The sequence below is a fragment of the Leptinotarsa decemlineata genome, unplaced genomic scaffold (genome assembly GCF_025532065.1).
Source record: "Leptinotarsa decemlineata unplaced genomic scaffold, Ldec_3_MD MMD2_tig00026282_RagTag_RagTag, whole genome shotgun sequence".
Lineage (NCBI taxonomy): Eukaryota > Metazoa > Arthropoda > Insecta > Coleoptera > Chrysomelidae > Leptinotarsa > Leptinotarsa decemlineata.
In genome coordinates, this window is record NW_027412668.1 from 9,932,553 (window position 1) to 9,955,689 (window position 23,137).

A 23,137-nucleotide genomic window follows, 5' to 3' on the forward strand; every position below is an offset into this window, starting at 1 on the left:
ACATGTTCTAATGATTGCGAACATTTCGCCCTGTTGCTACATGTTGTTGGAAAAATAATCTATCTCTCAACATATCGGTATATATTGTAATTCCTCACTCACCGAAAATGAATTTGACATTACAGAACTACGTCATGAACAATCAAGTTCTGGATCGTCCTGACACGCTCTCTGATCTAGGTGTTACTTTTTATTTATTCATATCTTTCAATAAACATATTGACACTACTCTGAGAGCTGCTTATCGCGTGTATGTATTCTTAGTTAGAAATACGAAAGACTTCGAAATTACTTTGTTTCACTTTTGTTCGATCTAGGCTGGAATATTCATCTGTTGTGCGGAGTCCCTACTATCAGGTTCATATAAGTCAACTAGAAGCCCTACAGACGTATATTCCTAGAATATACGTCTTTTAAATTCGAAGGCTCGTGTCCTACTGTAGGAACAATTATGAATTGCTTGAAACTCACAATTTTTGTTGTCTCGAGGTAAGGCGTAAATATTATTAATTTTTTTTTATTCAAGGTCATAAACAACATCATTTCCTGCTCTCAATTGTTACATATGTTGAATTTTTGGGTTCCTAGACGGTCATCTAGGAACAGTGTCACATTTTACACTCCTCGTACAAATATAATAAAAAAATCTTCAATTTATACAATATGCGATACCTATAATTCTGTTAGTCATGTTCTAGATAAATTCAACTGCCGGATTATAAAAATCAAAATACATTTCTCAGCTAACTGACAGTTCTGTTTTTAAGTTTTTTTTGTATTGATCCACAAATTATATTATGTAAGTTCACGGTTGTAAATGCCACTGTTTCTCCCTATTCTGTAATTGGGTTCATCCTGAAATAAATAAATAAATAATAAATAGATGAATGATAGTTTGAAAATAATTACATTAGTGAGCAGAAAATACATCTATATACATACAAGACGGAAGTAAGATATTGTAAATGAATATCGTACAATCCATGGAAGCAACATATCCTACCTGTGTGCGTGTGTAAAAGGAAAGAGGAATATGAAAAAATACATGTAGCGAAAGCTCAATCTGAAATATATACAATATACAGTATATAATTTGTGAACAAAACAAAAAAAAGTGATGTGATGAAGTTTTAATCATATATATGAAAACTGTGATGAAATAAAATAAAATGCATACATTCAAATTTATCAATGATAAATGGAAGGTTCCAGCGAAACCATAATCGAAATTGAAAAATTTCCAACATATATTATACTTGTTGACTTTCAAATTGACACCCAATTGCTTTAATCAATCATTTGTGTGAATGTGGCACCTAATAACTCTGATCAAATATTTCACAAATCACCATGCGAACTATGCTGTAAATATTTATTTAATCAGTGTTTCAATCGAGTATACGGCACAAGAGTATTATTGTTTTCTGGTGAAGAATTATATATAACGGGGCTCAAAAATGATGAGATTTTTGCCTTGTGTATAAATGGTGAAATGTACCTGTTTTTATTTCGAGTGGTGTAGTTATGACTTGGCCTATACAATGCTTCTTTTTCATTATATTGATTCAATATCAGTGACTTTTAGAACAGCTGTCTAGGAACGAATACTTCTGATCGTTTATATGACATATCACAGGAATAACGGGGCGTTTTATTCAAAACCAGTTTCAAATATTTTTTTAAATGACTTCCAGTGGACAAAAAATGAAAAGAAAAACAGAAAAACTACAGTTTGAAACAATTTCCATTAGAAAACTCATCCTTATCATAATGGAGAGTAATGATATTAGCCAAATGATAATCAGATTATATTTTCCATTGATATTAATTGATTACTATACTTTCGGAAAGCCACTGTCACAATGAAGAATCATGGTGTGCATTTTTTCAACTGTCTATTTATTCAGGACGTTTCCTAACTATGGGATAAAACTTTATGAGGTAATTCGTGAAGTGCTTTGGAAAAAAATCATAAAAATATGCCTGGAGATGCTTCGTTCCTGAGATACGAAGCCTTGAAGTTCAACCAAAAGGTAGATATTTAAAATACCTATATCATAAATACCTCAAAACGGATTTACTTGAAATTTGATATAGTTGAGTGGAGAAGTGCTTACTTTGCCGTTATTTGAATAAAAGTATTAGGTCCAGTGGCGTCTCAGTAGGCACAAAAACTAATACTCGTATTATCGGGAGAAAAAGTAGGACACTGCCTTGTTTTTTTTTAGTTTTTCATGTGTTTTCTTCACATCTAGCTTCATTTTTTTATACTTATATTTATACAGGGTGTAACTGAATAAGTGTAAACATTTTAGGAGGGGATTCCTCATCGAAATTTCATTGGAGCATCCCTTGTTAAGATACAGCCCCTTGAAGAGGGTACATAAAATTTGTATAACAATTTTTTTCACAAGCACTAAAGAAGTCACAATATTGAAATTGACCTGACGTTCTGTACTACCAGAAAGACACTCAGCCAGAAATTCACTTGGTTCACCCCATGGTTGTGAGGGGTGGAAAACGCAACCCCTAAAATTTATTTCCAATGTAACTTTCTGTCTTATGATTTGTTTACCATTTAAAACCACATTTCCGATAGCCTGTTTTATTCTAAACAAAAAATGTCCCCTGGGTTTTTTGCCCAAAATAAACCAGTTCGCAGCAAAAAATTATTTCATGAACAACTACAGAGATACATCATATATGCGAAAATACGAATATTTGCGAAAATACGAAACTAATATATCTAGTAGGTCGCTATTAGCGATAGTGACAATTAAATTGGTATGACGCTGTCAGTTTGTGAATATTCGAAATTGAATTGATACTAATTGTGTGTTGTTGTTCTGTTCTTAATTTGTTACTTTAATAACTCACTTGTTATTAAAATGGCATACACAAATGAGGAAATGACTGATATGCATTACGTTTACGGTCTGTCGCAGGAAAATGTGTTAGAAGCTTCCACAAGATATACTGAAATGTAATCTCAACGGCAGCATTCTTCACATAGAATATTTGCTCGACTTCATTAACGATTACAAGAATATGGTTCATTCGACAAAAGAACGCAGGATTGTGATCGCCATCAAGAAGAACGAATACCACAGCTTGAAGCAGCAGTATTTAATTTGATTGAAGAACAACCAGTACTACCAGTACTAGAAAGATTGCTTTCCAGCTAAATGTTGATCATATGACGGTATTTCGTATTTTGAAGGAACAACTCTAATACCCTTACCATCTGCAACGAGTACAGACTAAACCATTTTGTCGAGTATAGGCACTGTTACCGCGAGACTTTCCGAACCGTCTTGAATTTAGCAATTGGATGCTGGAAATGATTAGAAGAAATTGTGACTTTCTGAAGACGATAGAATTCGCAGACGAATTTAGTTTTTCTCAGGTCAAGATTATTAATTTTCATAATCACCACATATGGGCTGATGAAAACCCTCACGCTATTGTCGAAACTAACCATAAAGAACAGTTTTCTCTTAACGTGTGGCTCGGAGTTATTGGGGATGATTTGATTCGGCGTCATTTTCTAGCTCCTCGATTAAATGGTGAGGCATACGTTCAATTTTTGAGAGAAGTGCATCCAGTACTGCTGGAGGAAGTTCCTTTGGGCATCAGAAGAGATATGTTTTACATGCATGATGGGGCTCCCGGCCATTTTAGTCAAGTAGCATGTCAGCATTCAACTGAAACATATGCAAATCAGTGGATAGGTCGAGGAGGACCACAGAACTGGCCCGCTCGATCCCCGGATCCCAACCCTCTCGATTTCTTTATTTGGGGCCATTTGCAGCATTAAGTCCTCTACATTTCGAACTCCTGTTCGCAATGTAGAGGAGTTTAGAAACCGCATCATCGATGCGAGCAGGGTAATCAGAGAGACTCCAGGAATATTTGAGCAAATACGTGGCTCAATGCGCCGACGTCTAGACGCATGCGTAAGGTCTGAAGGTAGACATATTGAACATTTACTGTGATTTCTATATATTGTGTGTTTTGTTATTAATAAATTAGTTTTGTTCATTACCCTTCAATCGTTCAATGCAGGTACTAACTACAAAATAACAATAAATCCAGTTCACATTTATGACAATGTATCTCTGTAGTTGTTCGTTAAATAATTTTTTGCTGCGAACTGATTTATTCTGGGCAAAAAACCCAAGAGACATTTTTTGTTCAGAATGAAACAGGCTATCGAAAATAAATTTTCAAATGGTAAACAAACAATAAGACAAAAAATTACATTGGAAATAAATTTTAGGGGTTGCGTTTTCCACCCTTATAACCATGGGGTAAACCAAATAAATTACTAACTAAGTGTCTTTTTGGTAGTACAAAACGTCAGGTTGATGTCAATAATAATTGTTATACAAATTTTATGTACCCCCTTCAAGGGGCTGTATCTTAACAAGGGATGCTCCAATGAAGTTTCTTTATATGAAAGATCTTATCTTTTTTTCGATGGGGAATCATCCTCCTTAAATTTTTTACACTTATTCAGTTACACCCTTATTCTTTCTTGTTTGTAATATCTATGTAATATCTATATACAGGGTGTCCCTGGACTTCCTCTTTTCCTCTCGGGAATGTATAGATGGGGTCAAAATATCACCAGTACTTCATATAACTTTTTTTCCTAAAAGTCTTCGTAACCAAGTTACGGGCCCTTGAAGTTACAAAATGAAAAATGTTTTTCTTTGATAACTTTTCAAGTGAATATTCAAAAGCATCCAAATTTTGGTAATTGACTAAACAAATGAATTCCGTCGATGAGCTTTCATGCAGGAGTCAGTTGTTTTGTTACAAAGTCAGGAACGGACTACCCCCGATGGTCCACACCCCAAAACTTTGAAATGACAGATATTTTTCAATATTTTTCAACAAAATAAGGTTACTTGGACAATTTTATGAATAAAAGTACTCGTGTGGAAAGTCGATCGGAGCAACGAGTCTTGATAAAAATGTAGTTCTACTCGACGACATCAAACCCGCTCGTCCACCATTATTTGAAATGAATAATTATCAAAGAAGAAATAATAATGATAACGTTAATTCAACAACATTTATAACAGGAATAATACAAAGTATGCTAAAATGAAGTCGTAAACAAAAAGTACAGTACCTATATGGAAGTTTAGGTCACAATTGTGATAGCAGATATTTTTTCAAAAGAAATATCAAGTTCTGTAGATTCGTGGTGTTTTTAAACTAACAAGCTACTCTACTATGAAATATCGAATTCATTCCATATTTTGTATGTACATAATACGTATGGAATAATCACGTTTCGTGTTGATCAGTTATCTGAATCTCATGAAACTCAACATTCTTCTTCACAGCTAAACTGTTGAGGAGTTTCACTGATAATTATAATTTTAAGGGAGAAATTCTTTAACACGAATCTAAATTTAGCTGAAAAAACGCACATCGGAAAAAATATTTACTATACTAATAAAAAGCAAACGAATGAACTACAAAAACGGCTGCACATGATCAGGTGAAAAATATCCAGGGAATGATTATGTTCCATTTCTTTCACAGATGTTGACAAAAAAACCTTTTAGAAAGTTTTGATAAAAAATGAGAAACTGGAATGCGATTTTGTTTTGTTGAGTGGTGCGTTGTCATATGACTATCATTGTATTGTCAATATTCTATAGGATATTTTGAATTTTTTTGATATGGCCAAACAGTTTACATTCAATGAATATGCAGATATGCATGTATTTTATGGACGAGCATTTTGTAATGCTGCAGAAGCTCGTCGTCTGTATTCCGAACATTTTCCCAATCGAACGGTACCGTCAAGAGAAACATTCGAGCGTGTCGATCGCAGCTTGAGGGAGACAGATATGTAATAATTGATAATTAATTTGAGCACGTTGTTTTATTTCGATATTACTGTAGGTACAGTTTTGCCAAAACGAGGTGGTGAGGGCGCTCCTAGGACTGTACGTACCGTTGTATTGGAGGAAAATATTTTGGAAGCCGTCGCTGATGATCCTTCAATGAGCATCAGAAATCTATCAGAACAGTTCCATACATCCAAGTCCACTATTCATAGAATAATTAGGGAACAACTGCTCCACCCATTTCACATCCAGAAGGTACATGCCATGACACCTCAAGATTTTCCAGCAGGACTGGAATATGCCAATTGGTTCATGGATAGGCAAAGAGAGGATATGACTTTTATTAATCGAGTTTTATTCACTGATGAAGCAGGTTTCAGTAGAGATGGAGTTATCAACTCTCATAATCTCCATATATGGGCCGAAGAAAATCCCCATGGGATATTGCAAACCAAACACCAACGGAAATTCAACGTGAATGTTTGGGCTGGTATCATAGGAAACCATCTTATAGGACCATTCGTTCTACAGGACCGATTGAATGGAGAACGTTATTTGGAGTTCATTCAGAACGATTTGAATGGACTTTTGGAACATGTTTCAATGCAAACCCGAAGAGATATGTGGTTTATGTATGATGGCGCTCCTCCTCATTTTAGTTTAATTGTGCGTGACCATCTGAACCATATTTTCCACAATAGATGGATTGGTAGATGTGGGGCATATTCATGGCCATCGCGGTCTCCGGATTTAAATCCATTGGATTTCTTTCTGTGGGGGCATCTAAAAAGCCTTGTTTACGCTACACCTATTCACACAAGAGATGCATTGTTGAATAGAATAACATTACATTGTGAAGCCATACGAAACGACCCTGGAATGCTATTTCAAGTATAGAGAGGGTATCTTCGCAGACTAAGAAAATGTATAGAGAGAGAAGGTGGTCATATCGAGCAGTTTGTGTAGCGGATTTTTCATTTCTGTTTGCTTTTGAGGCTCTTGAGTTTCATTAGTTAAACGTGTTTGCATTATAAAAATTCGTTATGAACATTTTACCTATCATTTCCATTTTCCTTAAAAACTAATATTTTCGAATAATGGTAGACATCTCAGGATAAATGTTGTTGAATTAACGTTATCATTATTATTTCTGCTTTGATATAATTATTCATTTCAAATAATGGTGGACGAGCGGGTTTGATGTCGTCGAGTGAAACTACATTTTTATCAAGACTCGTTGCTCCGATCAACTTTCCACACGAGTACTTTTATTCATAAAATTGTCCAAGTAACCTTAATTTGTTGAAAAATATTGAAAAATATCTGTCATTTCAAAGTTTTGGGGTGTGGACCATCGGGGGTAGTCCGTTCCTGACTTTGTAGCAAAACAACTGACTCCTGCATGAAAGCTCATCGAAGGAATTCATTTGTTTAGTCAATTACCAAAATTTGGATGATTTTGAATATTCACTTGAAAAGTTATCAAAGAAAAACATTTTTCATTTTGTAACTTCGAGGGCCCGTTACTTGGTAACGAAGGATTTTAGGAAAAAAAGTTATATGAAGTACTGGTGATATTTTGACCCCATCTATACATTCCCGAGAGGAAAAGAGGAAGTCCAGGGACACCCTGCATATATATCTTTTTGTAATATCTATGTATATATTGTATATTCTATAAAATATAATTCTATAAAGTACTCAAGAACTTAAAATACTTTCGCCCATGAACAAAGGAAACCTTCTTTTGAGCGCTTCGTATTTATTTACCGCCATTTACTGTTAGCAATAGTTGTATTCAACTCTATATGTATATTTGGTGAATAAACTGTATTGTATTGTATTGTATAGTTCATATCATCGACTTGGAATATAATTCATGAAAATCTCCATCGCCCATCAAAATGTTTTTCATAACGAATTGCTGAGTCCAATCAAGTACCTACTTACTTGCTGTGGATACCAGCTGCCAAACTCTAAAACCTGATTCGGCCCGCAGAGGGGCAGGCACAAAGTTTGTGCTCTGCTGTTTCATCATTTTCCAAACACACACACTATTTTCTGACAATCCGAGTCTTTGCATATGATGATTCAGATGACAGTGACCTGTGAGGAGGCCTGTTAGATATCTCAGTTCATCCCTATTGTGTTTGGTTTCAAACTTCGAAGGGCGAATAAACGCCTTGGAGTGTGCCAATCCTCAAATATTTTACTAGAGGTCCTTCAATCTTCTTACCATCCAGGTGTTAGCAAAACCTAAAGCGATGCCAATGACAGGTTCTGGTCGATGCAGCTGCTTGTAGCACCCTCCTTTGCAAGGTAACCTCATTGCCTTCCAGGCCAATATGGCCAGGAATCCAGATCAAAAACAGTTCGTTAAGTCTTCCTATTGAGGAGAATCGTTATGGCAATACTCGTACCAATTTAGAAGTTGCTCGATAGGAACCAAGAGCTTCCAACGCCTCTCGACTGCCAGAGGAAATTTGTATTGACTTGTGTATGCGGTTGGATTGTACCAGTCTCTACGTAAACAATTCGATAGCATAGATTTCCGCTTAAAATTCAGTCGCATAGGTCTCTAGACAGGTTGATATCTTTGTTCTGGGTCTGCAACTGAAAAACACCTCCACAGAGCCTGAAAGTGTTTTTGATTCATCTGTGAACCAACAACTATCCTTGATATTTCCGTCCTCCGGAGGATTCAGTCCTCTATATTCGGAAAAATTACCGTATAAGACAGTTCGTAATTGCCAGTTGGAAGCATAATGTCATATGACATTCGCAGAATGATGTAACTTTCAGTGTCAACCAGCAGTTTAGTGAACTCTGCATTCGACTTGGGTTATTGACGATGTGCACAAGTCTACATGCAATCCATCTAGCCTCTCTCTCCAGAAAAATGTGGAGAGGAGTTGGATCTAGAAGAATCTCTATGACCGCTGACGGTGTAGTACTGATGGCATCACAGATAGTCAGACAAGCCGGTCTCTGTAAGCCAGGGAGCTTTGCCAGAGCCGTTTTCTGTAAAACTAACAGTGATACCTGTATCTGTAATATTCATAATTGTCAATTGTCACTGATTCTATGATAAATAATTTCGCCAACACTCAAATGACTGGCATGTACTTCATTCATAGATTAGCAAATGAAAACCTTCCATTCACACCCATATGACGAATAGCGGGCCTAGTTCTACTGCCTGGCACACACACAATGATTATTTTTCACCAAATATTTTTCTCGAGGCAAATTTTTATTGAAATGCTATTATAAATCCATATGATATCATGAATGCAATACTATTTTTGACGCGCGTTTTACCAATCATGTTGATGTCTTCAAGAGATAAAAAACTAACCCAACAGATAGAGCAGAATCCTTGTCGTATGGACAGCAAAATTGTTTCCTGAATCAAAGCAATGTACAACCTCTTTCCTTCATCAAACCAATTGTGAGAAGATCCCGGCTAAAAAATGAGATGAAAACATATTTGGTATCGGATTGAGAGAAGATGTGAACGATTCATAAACAGAAAATTGATGCTCGCTATGCAGGCTTCATTTCATAATATCAACTAAAACGCTTCCGGGTTTGAGAAGCATGAATTTTGAAAATTCCAGCAATAGATATTCTTCTGATGCTATTCGTCTCTGTACTCCCAAAACAAACTCCAGATACGCTATTGAAATATGTTCGAGGTTACTGCCTGTCAGTCTAACTTCCCAGTTAACTCACCCATACCTGTTTGCTGATTCCATAATAATTCCGCCTACTCATCATTCAGAAGTATGTCAACAATAGGTTTGTTCAATGCACCATACCTTCATGAAATAAATGGAGTATCAGTTGAATGATTTTGCCGCAGAGGTATGATCAAAACAATCAACTTGCTGCAATACAGTTACCGCATTGATGCAATTGATGAATGAACAGTGAGCACTGTAGGATATCATAAATTCAAATTTGGTATGGCACCATTAATCTAGTTCCATAATTTCAGTTCGTCTTCATCGAAAATTATGAGTGAGGTGTGATTCAATTCGTAATTTACAATTTGGACCAATAGTAAAAATAGCTCAAATGTTATAAACTATTGGAAGAAACAAAAAAGGTGAACTTGTTTTTTAAAAATATATCAAAAGATGTTGCTAGTATTCAAAGCATAAAAAAAGTCTCATAATAAGCAGAAAGTGTATTAAAAAATATTAATTTCCAGAAACTGTAGTATGAACATTCATTGTTTCAATTGAAATGATGATATTGACCTCATATTTCTGTGAGGTAGAAACTATTTTTGGAAATGTTCTGCTCGTCAAGGATCTTGTTTCGAATCATGAATGTCTGCAAGATTTCTTGAGGTCTTTGCAAAAAAAACACCCCTTTCTTCGATCTAATGAGTTGCTCAGAACTTTCGAACTATTTGTCGTAACTTGGCTCGAATCGTTAATTTCCCGGTGTGAACCGAACCGAACCGAATAATATCTTCAACATAATATTCGATGACGTTTAACTGAAATTTTGTGGAATGGCACTTACTCACAGAAAAAGTTACATTTTGATTCATATGGAGTTCGGAAGTATATTAACCTCTCTATCTGACGAACTTCAGGATATACTGATGGAATCATGATATCTACTGAATGAGAAATCACAGCTATCTTGAGGCAACTGATTCATTGGGGAAAGTACAAGCAGATGAGCGAGTCGTGTTGACCCACTAGATAAATCGTGAAACAACTAGTTCACCCCAGTCTTTACAAACCACTGAGTCAGATAGGGAAATTATTGAATGAAAAGCGAGAGTACTGATGCTCCAGCATATTTCATCACGAAGCTCTACAATACACTACAATGAAAATTCAGACACGAATTTAGGGGTATTTCAAAAATTGTGAAACTTGTAATTGAAGGAATTCATGTGAAGAAATACTATTTCTGATATAACTTCAGATAGGTTAGGTGTTTTTTTGTACCTTGGGAGCTGTCTGTCTTGTCCATTTAGTCCAAGTCTCCAGAAAACACTGCAGCCTCTTGGGCACACATTCCACCAGTCTCGTTCCTTGTACTAGTTTGTACAGGTTCCGTGTTGAATGTTCGTCATATTCTTCTGGGCGTAATTTTGTACGTCCATATATTGCCTGCCTCCTGTGATTCAGTGCCTCACATTCGCATAAGATGTGTAGATCCGTTTCTGTCCCTTTGTTGCATAATCTGCAGCTGAGGTCTCCGTTGTACAGCCCCATTTTATTCAGGTGTCCTCTAAGCGGACAATGACCGGTTAGTAACCCTGTAATTATTCTGAGCCGATCTGTACTATATTGAAGTGGTTCTTCGGTTCTTTTCTCGGACGGTTCCCTAATGAAGTTTCTACTGTGTTTGTTGCCAGGTACTTTTGTCCAGTACTCTGGATAGGTCAGGTAAGGTTAGGTGCAAAGTGAGTGGGTCTATTCGACCCTTCACCGCAACCCACAAGGGTTTATTGTGGTGGACACACCTATTCACACTCGACCAAATAAACCCAACTTCTTAACGAAGCTGATTAGTTTGTATGGTGAGAAGTATTTCAGGTCAGATGGTAAAAGTACGGCTCTGTCGAACTCTAAAAACTTGATGAGGTCTCCAGCGGGGCAGGCACAAAGTATGTGCCCTACTCTTTCATTATTTTCCAAACAGAGACGACACACACTGTCTTCTGACAGTCCGAGTCGCTGCATTTGATGATTCAAATGACAATGACCTGTAAGACATCGTAGTTCATTTCTACTGTAGTCCAACAACTGTTTGGTATCAAGCTTCGGAAGGTAAATAAACGCCTTGGAGTGAGTCAATCCTGGAAGATTCTGCCAGAAGTCCATAAATCTTCTTATCATCCAGGTGTTCAATCTTTGTTTAGCAAAGCGTAAAGCGATGCCAATGACAGATTCTGGTCCGATGAAGCTGCTTGCAGCACTCTACTCTGCAAGGGAGTCAGCAGTCTCATTGCCTTCCAGGCCAGTATGGCCAGGAATCCAGACCAGACACAATATGCTAAGTCTTCCTATCGAGGAGAGTCGTTTTCGGCAATTTGCTACCAAATTGCTCGAGACGTTGCACGGTAGGAGCCAAGAACTTCCAACACCGCTTGACTGTCCGAGAATATTCATATTGACTTGTGTATGAGGTTGGATTCTTCCAATCTCTTCGCACACAATTCAATGGCGTAAATTTATGCTTGGAATAGAGTCGCATAGGTTCTTAGTCAGGTTGATATCTCTGTCCAAAATCGTTCAGATCATTTATGGAAGTCCTATAATGGACCCCGTCCAAGAATTCGATGATTGAATAGAAACGAGGTTCTTGAAGTTTGGTCGTTTTTGATGAATATGAAGAAATTGATGGAAATCATAGATGTTCGAGTTGAACTTACTCAATCAAACAAAAAAAAACTCGTCAGTTGTTACATTTCAACTAAAATCAATCATATGTTTTTTTCGATATTTCTCCATTTATTGCTACTTGAAATGTAGTGGAAAAGGTATACATATTATGAGAGATGAAATCATTTTGGAAATCTCGCCTGTTTTCTTACTGTCTTACTGTATAGCCCACTACTAGTGGGCTTCAATCAACTCGTTTATTTGTGGTGGAAACATAAATATGATAGAACTCGCCGATACTTCTGAACTTTTACTGTTACTTAATACTGAAGCTGATTGACAAACTCCAACAGAATCCTCAAAACATCGATGTGTCCTACTGATGAATTTTGTCACTATCAGTATTATTTCAGTATTCAAGGTGAGTACATGAAGTCACAATCGATCATGTTTCACAATTTAACTGTCGAAAACGTTCTGCACTTGTTTATGGCTCAATTCTATTCGGTGTTTTATGTTATTAGATATTTTGTTCCTCGACGGAATCGATTCACATCCGCTTCAAGGAAAATGTTGTTCGTGCCAAGCATTCTAAGGAAGATGAATCGGAGGACAAATTAGTTTGACGTTACTCAACATTGAATTAACAAATGGGGTTGAACATGTAGAAGATGACGCTAGAGCGAGAGGCTTACAAAGCATTTGAGGTTAACGAAAATAGAATGACTTTGGTGAATTATTTAAAAATAGTTTCATGAAGAGAAATCTTTTCAAAGTGAGTTCATGATGATAACTTCTATAAAAAAGTAGAAGAAAAATTTCAGTTTCATTCCTGAAAAATGCATATCTCTAACAAACCACTTATTCACATTGTCAACAGTTTTGATAGACACATAAATGAAAGGATAGGGAGAAAAATAAAAAGTATTCGAATATGGTGAAGACGTAAAAGTGACCCTGTACATTGACAATCTGGATAATTGAATCAGAAAACAAGAAAAATTATAGAAAAATGAAAAACAAATGGAAAAAATATTATAGAATAGCACATAATGGAATGAATTGCACACAAAGTTCTAACTGATAGTTTTTGCAATTGCCTTCGATAGATGGCTACTCTATTTCGATGATCGAATACTGTCCATTATGTCCATTTCTGTTTTCTTGGTTGGTTATATTGCTCAATGAAATTTGAATTTTCATCGAGATCTCTCCAAGAGAAAAAGAGAGAGGGAGAGAATTGTTCACCTCAATTCATTGAAACAAAAGTATATATCTCGCAAAAAATCATTACCATAACTATATGGTTTAGTATTGTCAAATATAGAAAATAATCATGAAATGATTCAGATTCATTTAAGTAAATACATGAATTGAAATATGTTCCAACCTCACTTCAATATTTTAACAAAAAAACACTCAGTATTCAGAATTCCATCTTTTGATATTTCAAGTTCATAGACATCGAAATTGATCCGATCACAGGATATGGAATATAAAACAATCTCCAAATACGCAAACTTGGCACAGATTGCATGCTGTGCAGTTTACCTCAGTACAGTGACCGGATCAAAGTCGCAATGTCAGCGTATAATTCTTTATAAATATTGAGGGAGGTCAAGATCATGGATCATAGTTAAGAGTTAACAGTTAACAGTCAACAGACAGTATTCATTTACGTATCGATTGGGTCATCAGAAATGCAGCACATCTCCTTTTCTTCAATACTGCTGGGTGGCAGTATAATGTAAGTTTTTTGATTATTTTAATGTATTTTTTTCATTAACATTGAGTGTGAGTTTATTTAAAGTATTTTTCCGTTTCTTTCACAATAAATATTTTATTAAGTTTTAAATGAGTTCTTTCATTATTTGGGATGAATAAATGAGCGGGTGAAACAGCAAATAAAAATCCTCTCGTTAATAGCCAAGCGAGAACTGAGTTGCGACAGTATAATAGTCTTTCTCAAAGTGGACGATAACGCCCTCTTGTGGGCGCTGGAGACCTATAGGAGGGGAGTAAAGGGCACAGAGAAGATTGGGGGCGTTGAAGCGCTTTAGAGGGGCGATGGCTAATTTAAAAATATTTTTTCTCTCAACACAAACTTTACCACTCCTTTTTAACGCGCGTTTTCTCGTGTAACACCATCTAGGGGACTAGACAGTAACTATTTCCTGTCCGATAGTTGTCAAACTGTAAAATAGGTGGCGGTAAGGTTCAATGCAAAGCGAGAAGTTTCTAGTCTCTATTCTCGAAAGAACCAGGCCCACCCGCTGCCTCATATAAAAGCGCGAGCTATCCAGCCAGTAATGTCATTCTACAATATTACGAAAACAAGTGAATTTAGTTGGCGACTAGCTAGGTAAAGTGCTGTACGTGCCGGGCTACCACCTTCTAGCCCGGCACGGCACAGCCAAGAGCGTCCACCGGAAAGAGTTCTAGCTCTGCGATCCTGTCCGGCAAATAACGCTCCGTGCTGTGACGGACTAGCCAAGTGAGCGCGTCGCCGGCCAGCGCTTTCCAGCATCAACTTGTCCAAACGTGCCTGGGAAGTTTCTGTCTCTCCGTTTTGCTATTCCATCAGTTGACAGCATAGTGTCAGACATTACATACGTAAATGTACAAAAAAAAATTGAGTTGCTTGTTAAGACTGGCTCTAGAAAATCCAAAAGTTCTGAAAAGTTACCTGGAGTCATTTGGAAATACTGTAAAAATTTCTCTTCGTCTTCTTTCAGGTCTTTCAGATAACGGAACTGTCCTAGGTTTGCCATCTTTTGACTACCGAGGTTGGACCCACATCCCTCTTTTTTGTGTCTATTTTGTTCTACATTCAATAATGCGGCCACTATAATGACGACTTCTTCATCAGAACTGCTAGTGATAGACATGTTTCTGTCACTACTCGATGTCAACTGGAATTCCCTTGGAATTGAAGAAGCAGAACCTTCAGCAAGCTGGTTGTTGCTGGACAAGTGGGCGATGCTTCTATCCGTCGCCGTCGGGCGACGAACAGCATCGTGCTGTGTTGTTCCGGACAAGTGGGCGACAGGCTCAATATAGTTATTTCTAGCCGTTCGAGCTCACACTCTTTGATTTCTGACACGGTAACTCATACTGAAATAGCAACAGATTGTTTTCATGAGAAGTCTACTGTTGATAACTGTTCAATTGTTTGAATTCTCTAGCAAGTAATAGTTCCAAAATATCTTACATTCTTCAATTTTCCTTTCCAGAAGCCCACGCGAAAATCTTCGGCGGCCCAACGAAAAAAATCCGCAAAGACAAAGAGCTGCCACTGCGGCTGAGCTGCGTTCTAATCAACTCCATTGAGCCCCCTGAGTACATCTTCTGGTATCACGGCGACAGAATGATAAACTACGACCTCGAAGACGGTGCGACGGTGAGAGAAGGGCCTCAGGGGAGCGAATTGATATTTCCGAAAGCCAATCGAACGCACGCGGGAAACTACTCGTGCGTGCCCTCGAACGCCAAACTAGACAGTATATTGGTTTACTACGAAGGTGAGTTGTATTTCAAGGTTTCAATTAGTATGTGACAGGGTCAAAAAATTATACATTTTTTCATAATACATAACAAGAGTGTGGGAAATTCTTAGAGTAACTGAGCATAATCATTATAACAAAACTTTGCCATAGAGCTGATATCAACGTTGCGGAATATGATGAAGATAACCCAGAATGAAAATAATAGTTACGAGTTTTTTTTAACTCCTCTGAGTAGAAGTTGAAACAAACCGCTTAAATGACACGATGGAGCATTAACGACCTCTAGTAGAGAAACGTTAGAGCTTTTGATAGAAAACCACTTTCCTGGAAATGTTGCTCTGGATAACAACAGACCTCCCATCTTCGAAAACGCTAAACGCCCAAAAAAGAACGATTGAGAGGTCGTCAAAAAGGTTATCACATATCGGCAGTTGAATGGGCTATCAAGTCGTTTTAACCCTTCAAATCTCCTGGAGAGGATGGTATATTTCCAGCTCTTCTTCAAAACGGACTGGAAATAATTTTGTCTATTTTCATAAAATTGAACAGAGCTAGTGTTGCGTGGAACCACATACCACCCAGTTGGTTGGCAGCAAGCGTGGTACACTCGTATATACCTAAAGTGGGTCGGAAAGATGCACAGCCTGAATCGATACGATTGAGGGTGTGTACAGAAACGACTCTCCTCGATAGGAAGACTGGTCTGGATTCCTGGCCACACTAACCTGGAAGGCAATAAGGCCGCTGACTCCCTTGCGAAGGAGGATGCTGCGAGTAGCTTCATCGGACCAGAACCTGTCATTGGCATCGCTTTAGGCTTTGCCAAACACACATTGAACAAACACATGGTTGGCAAGAAGATCTATGGACTTCTGGCAGAATCTTTCAGGATTGGCTCACTCCGAGACGTTTATTCACCTGTCGGAACTTGATGTCAAACAGTTGTTGGACTTTAGTAGGGATGAGCTACGATGTCTAACAGGTCTTCTTACAGGTCAATGTCATTTGAATCATAATATACAGAGACACGGACTGTAATTACGTACGAGTGTCAATGACAGACAATTAGGACTGAAACATTTATTTCCGTTCATAGGTTACATTAAACATTTTTTGATTTTCAAACTCTCGAAGGCATCTAAGAACTTAGGCATGACCCACTTATTCTGTGTAAGGTCTCTATGGCATGTTGAGCTACATTAGGTTTCTTTGGTCTATGAAATCGACTATGTGGAAAATTTTTCTTGAAGCGTGCTTTTAGATCCCGAATTTTTTGACCGACATATTATTCAGAGTGATCGTCATAGCTTTTTTCGTCAATCCCAGATCTTCCTTTACCGTCGTCTTGTTTTTCGTGTTTCCCAAGACTTGTAGAAGTGCAGGAGCAGCTTCTGAAGCTAAAAATTTCACCTATCCTTTGGTGGATTGTGGTTAGTATGTAAAAACTATCAATCTATCAATCTATCTGGAAAGTCCATAATTGACGAAAACTATGTCTAAATTTTCTCTTTCTGTTCAACGTATCCACTATGAAGAATACTCGTTACTGTTATCTATCTCCTTGACGACTTTTTCTCTTGCAAACATTTCTTCTGTGAAGAATCCTCCACTACACCTATCGAATATAATCCAACACCCTTCGTAGTATCAGCCAGAGGAGCTATTGTTTTCTACTACGTGTCAATCCATGAGCCTACTTTGTAGGTGTTAGGGTTTTAACCCGTTACCAATGTGGACTGTATATAATTATACACTAGTATTAATGAAAGCCCAAGTACTTTCAACAAACTATATTTCCAAATATTACACAATGTGCAAAGTATGCACTGTCTGTCTTCTATTCTAACGTGTTATCATCGTTACACTTGACTAACAACCCAAAAGCTCTTAAAACTGTTATCTCTCTATGCGCGAGGGGTGTGTTGGCACCGTTGCCAGATATATAATTTATCCTATAATTTCTAACAGTAGGTGACTGAAGATCGGTCTGAATGAATTGTTCCTTTATATGATTCGATTTGAAGCTTATCAGATGAAGTAGAAAATATCATTTACATGTACTAACAAATGTAAAGGATAGGAGATTGATCCTTGAGGCACTTAATTTTCTACGACAGCCTTGCCAGGTATTTCATAATTGATATAGAATAGTTGTTTTATTTGAAGGAGATGGTCTTTGAGGAATTTGAGAAGTAGTCTTCTTAGGTCGTAATGATTATATAGACGACTATCACTTCATATGTGCCATTCGGATACGCGGTTGGTTACTACCTTGTACGAGCAGAAGGGGTGATGACAAATATAATGCTTGTCGCTTAAGCTTCGTTCGAGATATGATACTCTGAAATAATTTGATTTTCAATAATGGAGAATCATCAATTTCGTGTTGATGTAGGTCTGCAAGTGTCTGCAAGTGTGCCCGTTCCAATAACTGTATTTCTTCTGTGAAGAATCTTGCACGAACACCTGCTAAATATATTCCAATGCTCATCATGGTATGAGCCAGGGGAGTAGTTATTTTCTGATAAGTGTCAGTCCATGAAGCTACTGAGCTACTGTGTAGGTGAGTGGTGACTGGCCTGAACGAATTGTTCCTATATATGATTTCTTATGAATTATATTTCGTTGCTCGAAGGGACCAACTTAAGGACAAGAAAAGATGATCCTGGCATTTTTGTTGTGGAAGCCGTTAGATATATTCAAGAGATATTTGATGAATAGATAATAATAATAATGATAATGATAATAATAATATTTATTTTCCTTTTGACATCTAAAATGTATAGAAATAGTCATTCATAAAATACAATAAAATAAAGTGGTTACAAGACGAAACAAAATACCACAAAAATTGGACAAGTTTATTATGCTATTTTGGAGTCATCTTATAGGTCTTTTTCTTCCAAGTGTTCAAAATACACCACAGTCTTATAGTTTATTGCATCTTTCGTCTCACCTCTCCATGACATTCATTTCAATAATCTAGAACTCGCAGAGTAAAGGTTTACTGCGGCTCACACCTATTCAATGCCAAAAAAAGAGTCCAATTACTCAGCTCATTTTCCAAACAGACACGACACGGACTGTCTTCCGACAATTTAAGTCTCTGCATATGATGATTTACACCTCTGAAGTTGGCGTCTTCAGAAGATGAAATTGCCTGCTTCATCTCAACAAAATGTCAACATGGGTTGGCAGTTCGAGTGTATATGAGCAGTGTTTGCTCCGGATTTCATGGTTTAGACAGTTACCTATGATTTTCCAAGGGTTACGTGCTCGAATTTCGTCGGTTCATGATATACTTAAATGACTTTGAATTTTCAACATCAAACAAATCCACTATAATCCAAAACATCCAGCAGCAATATTTTGGGGAATATTATTGATGGAAAACATATCGTTTGACAAAAACAGGCCATCAGAATTCTTCGTCAATTGGGTTATATTAAATGAATTTACATCTGCCAGACGAATGTGACTTGCATTCAGATAAATTGAAAGGACTGGCAGACTTCATTGAATTCTTCACTTGATCACCAGAAAATTTATCTTGAATATGTTTGTGAAGACAATTCCACAGATCTTTGCAAACCATTGTTTATTGGCAGAATGTTTCAACACTGAAAAAAACTTATGATGCACTGTTTGGAACATTTGGAATAGTAATGAATATTACTGGAGTTCTTTCCCAACACCAAATCGTTATTATTAACACCTCGATACGTGTTTCGATCACCAAGTGATCATCTTCAAGAGAAGAAGATTAAACTGGACACTTTCTTTCCTAAGCTAACGCTATTTATGCTATTCAGGTAAACCATACAGGTATACCACCCATACAGGTATACCACCCTGAATTAATTTTACAATTTGCCTCATCAATTATTTTACAATACGTTCTTATGTAGTGTTTAAATGTTATAGTTATATATAAAAACAATTTTCAGCTATATAAAAATTAATTCCACAATATTCCTATCTAAATTTATTTTTACAATGTGTCCTCATGTAGTATTCAGTAAATCCAATAATATTATTTCAACAAGCAATATAGTATGCTATTTGGTCCGTCAGCGTTATTCATAATGATATTATGTTTACTAATTTCTAAACTATCATATGCATCTAGTTGCCTATTGTTGTTAACTTGTCTAACTAATCTTGATGAACTGAAGTCTATGGAATGGTTTTGTTGCAAAATATGATGGGCGACTGCTGATTTTTGAAGTCTTCCATATTTTAAGTGTGCTATGTGTTCCTTGTATCTTACTTCAATAGATCATTTCATCTGTCCATAATATTTTGCATCGCAGTTCTTACATTGAATTTCGTGAATTCCAGACTTTATCGAATTCTCGACTTTGTCTTTTGGATTTCCCAAAAGGCTCTGTAGTTTATGACTTGTTTTAAAAACTACCTTCATACCTAGTTCCTTGAAAATCTTCCCAAAGTTCTTCGTATATTGGTGGTATGGAACTGAGATGTATTTATCTTGGTTTTTGTCCTTTTGAAAGTCGAAATTTCGTTCATTCTTGACCTAAACTACTTCTTCCTTATTATGTCATCTACAATACCCTTCGAGAAACCATCAGTAGCTGCTATTTCCAGTATTGTACGTTTTTCTTTTTTGAACCTACCATGTGTTAGAGGGAAAGTCAAAATATGATGTAGTAAAAAATTCAACCCAGCACGTTTGTCCACAGTGATGTGAACTGTCAGGAATATACCTGTACGTGCTTGTTTCTTTTCTAAATATATCGTATTATAACCCTCCATATTGGCTCCTCATTAACAAAATGTCAAGAAATGGTAGTTGTCCCTTATTTTCTCATACGTGAATTTTATTGATGGACATCTATTATTTAAAAGGGGAACAAAGTCCTCAATATTCGATTTTTTGGTATCGAATATCGGAAAAATATCGTCCACATACCTTAGCCAAATCCTAGGGAAATACTTTAAAGGATTTGGCTAAGGTATGGCATACTATTCAAATTCTCCTATGAAGAGTTCCATCGGAATGAGGATGAAGTCTGATTATTATTTTTTTATTTTGGAATGCAATCATTTGTGGAAGTTTCATAAGTCATTATTGAATCAGTATGAATCGACTTTCTTCCATGCTGAAAAATGTTATCTCTTTCAATTATGCACGCTCTATTAGGATTGTTCTTGGAACAATGAGATATTTTTCTTCTTTTCTTTACATTATCAAAAAACAGTTTCTGAAACGTTCAATTTCCTAGATTTATTTAAAAAAAATTCAAGATATTTGGTTATGCATTAGGAAAGATTATGAGGGTTATAGCGGAATTTATATAATAATAATGAGCTGAAGTAAACACTGAATATATTCCAACACAACACAATTTTTCTCCAGAATGATGTGATGACTGATGAAGCATTTCCTTCGGCGTTTTTTAAGGTTCAAACTGCCGGTTCTACAGAAATATTCTTGATGGGTACTATATATGGAGTGAATAACAAGTTGACTCCGTGAGCACTAGTTAGTGATTCGTTTCAAAATTCAATTCAACTGAATTATAGTTTCAGCAAAGTCGACCCTAACCTTCGTTTCCAATAACTCCTTCTCCTTTTTCAGACCGCACGACATTCGCTAAAAGCCAAGATGGGAGCGGTGGTAAAAAGTCGCCGTCACAAGATGATATCGTCAATATGCTGGTGCTGATCTCGACCTTTCAACTCTGCAGATGACTTTACACACTCTGGACGTGACGACAATGCAGATACTCTAAAGTTATCAACCGCAAACACAACGTAAAATATTATGAAAATTCGCCCGGCTTCCAGGATGCTATTCCAGTTAATGATGATGTGTGTTTGGAGTAAATGACTTTTGTGAGCTTCACTGTTTCGAAGAAGTATTGTTAATTCGAGATTTTTTTTGCTTGAAGTTCATAAAATGGTTTCGAGAATCAGATGTTTTGATTCCATATACAAAATATTCCATTATGAATACTCTGACCCGTTACTTGATGGAAATCAATAACAATATCCATGTTATTAATTACAAAATTTGCACAATAAATTTTATTTAAAACGCGTTTCGCTACACGGTAGCTGAATTAATTAGACTGCTACATCAAACTATTCTACAAATTTTTTAATACAGGGTGAGAAATAAGTACGTAGAAATATTCAAATGACGTATTTCTGAGAAAATTTTGAGAGAAAAGTCTTTATAAACTTGTGTCCGGAAATGCTTTGTTTCGGAGCTGTTGAAATTGAAAATTTTTCGTTCGTTTTTTCAAAGGGTATATTTTTAGAAGAAATTGATTTTCGGAAAAGGAAGTTTCTGTATTATACACACATCTTTGTACTGAGTTAATTTTTCCAAATTGATTCTTTTCTTTCTTTGGAAGATTCCCACATTTTTTGTATCAATATGGAAAAGTAGAAAGCCAAAAACTTCCACTATAAAAATAACTTTTGCAAAAAATAAGTTATTTGTGCAAAATTTGGTAAGCGGGTTTTTTTAACGTGAGAAATCATAATTTCATATCAATTCCATCTGTAGAGTAGGGAGGGTGAGTATAAGCCCACACCACTTAGGCCACATGTGACCCATTGTACATCCTCCCGAGGAGTTGTCCTCCTAGGTCCTCGTCCATTCTGTCCTTTCCAGGAAGTGGACAGGTCACTAGGAGACATCTTCTCTACATCGGCAGGTGTAGGCCAAGACTCGCCGAACACTCTATCATTGACGATAACTCTGGACACTCGCATAGGCCATGCCTGACAGTTTCACCTACCTGTTCACACATTCTGCAATAACCCCATATTATGGAGGTGTTTCCTTGGTTGATGGTGGCCAGTCAGAATTCCTACTGTTAAACGAATATTTTTCCTGGTCATCGCCAAATATTTCTTCTGCGCAAGCTTCTCAGGGTCACCTGGCAAGGTTGCATCCTTTGATTTCATCCTATCGCTTTAGGGATTGAGCATGGGTGTGACGTTTGGCTAATTCCGCAATTGTCGAAGTCATCAGGCCGTAGGTGCCACTGGGTCCTGAAATTCTTAGTTCAGCCGTTTTCTAGGCTGAAGAGTCGGCAATGCGATTACCTCTACTCCTGTCTTGCCCGTTAATCCACCTCAGGATAATATTATCATCTACCGAGGCTTTGGCTGAATCTTGGTGGCACTCTAGTACTAGCCCTGAGGTTACACGTTGTTCAAGGTTAATAGGGCTTGTATGCTATCATTGCAGATTGTTATGTTTTTGACAGAAATTCCTCTCCTAGCTATTTCTATTGTGGCGATTAAGATACCAGATAGTTCTGTCTGAACCACGCTGGTATTTTCTCCCATTCCTTAGGCTTAGTGATTCGGAGTACACTTCCACATCTTGAGCCTTCTTTGGATTTTGAGCCGTCTATATATATGC

The 23,137-nt window shown here is 36.8% G+C and overlaps 1 protein-coding gene across 2 annotated transcripts in view; it reads left to right on the plus strand.

Annotated features, from left to right (window-relative positions):
• Window positions 1-21,962, plus strand: part of LOC111502097 (uncharacterized) — a 104,531-nt gene extending 82,569 nt beyond the window's left edge. For both annotated transcript variants that reach the window (XM_074179779.1, XM_074179781.1), the window contains exons 6-7: window positions 15,460-15,747; window positions 21,335-21,962. In XM_074179779.1, the coding sequence (XP_074035880.1) occupies window positions 15,460-15,747; window positions 21,335-21,447 (401 nt within the window). In that variant the 3' untranslated portion in view covers window positions 21,448-21,962. The remainder of the gene's footprint in view (window positions 1-15,459; window positions 15,748-21,334) is intronic.
• The last annotated feature ends 1,175 nt before the right edge of the window (window positions 21,963-23,137 follow it).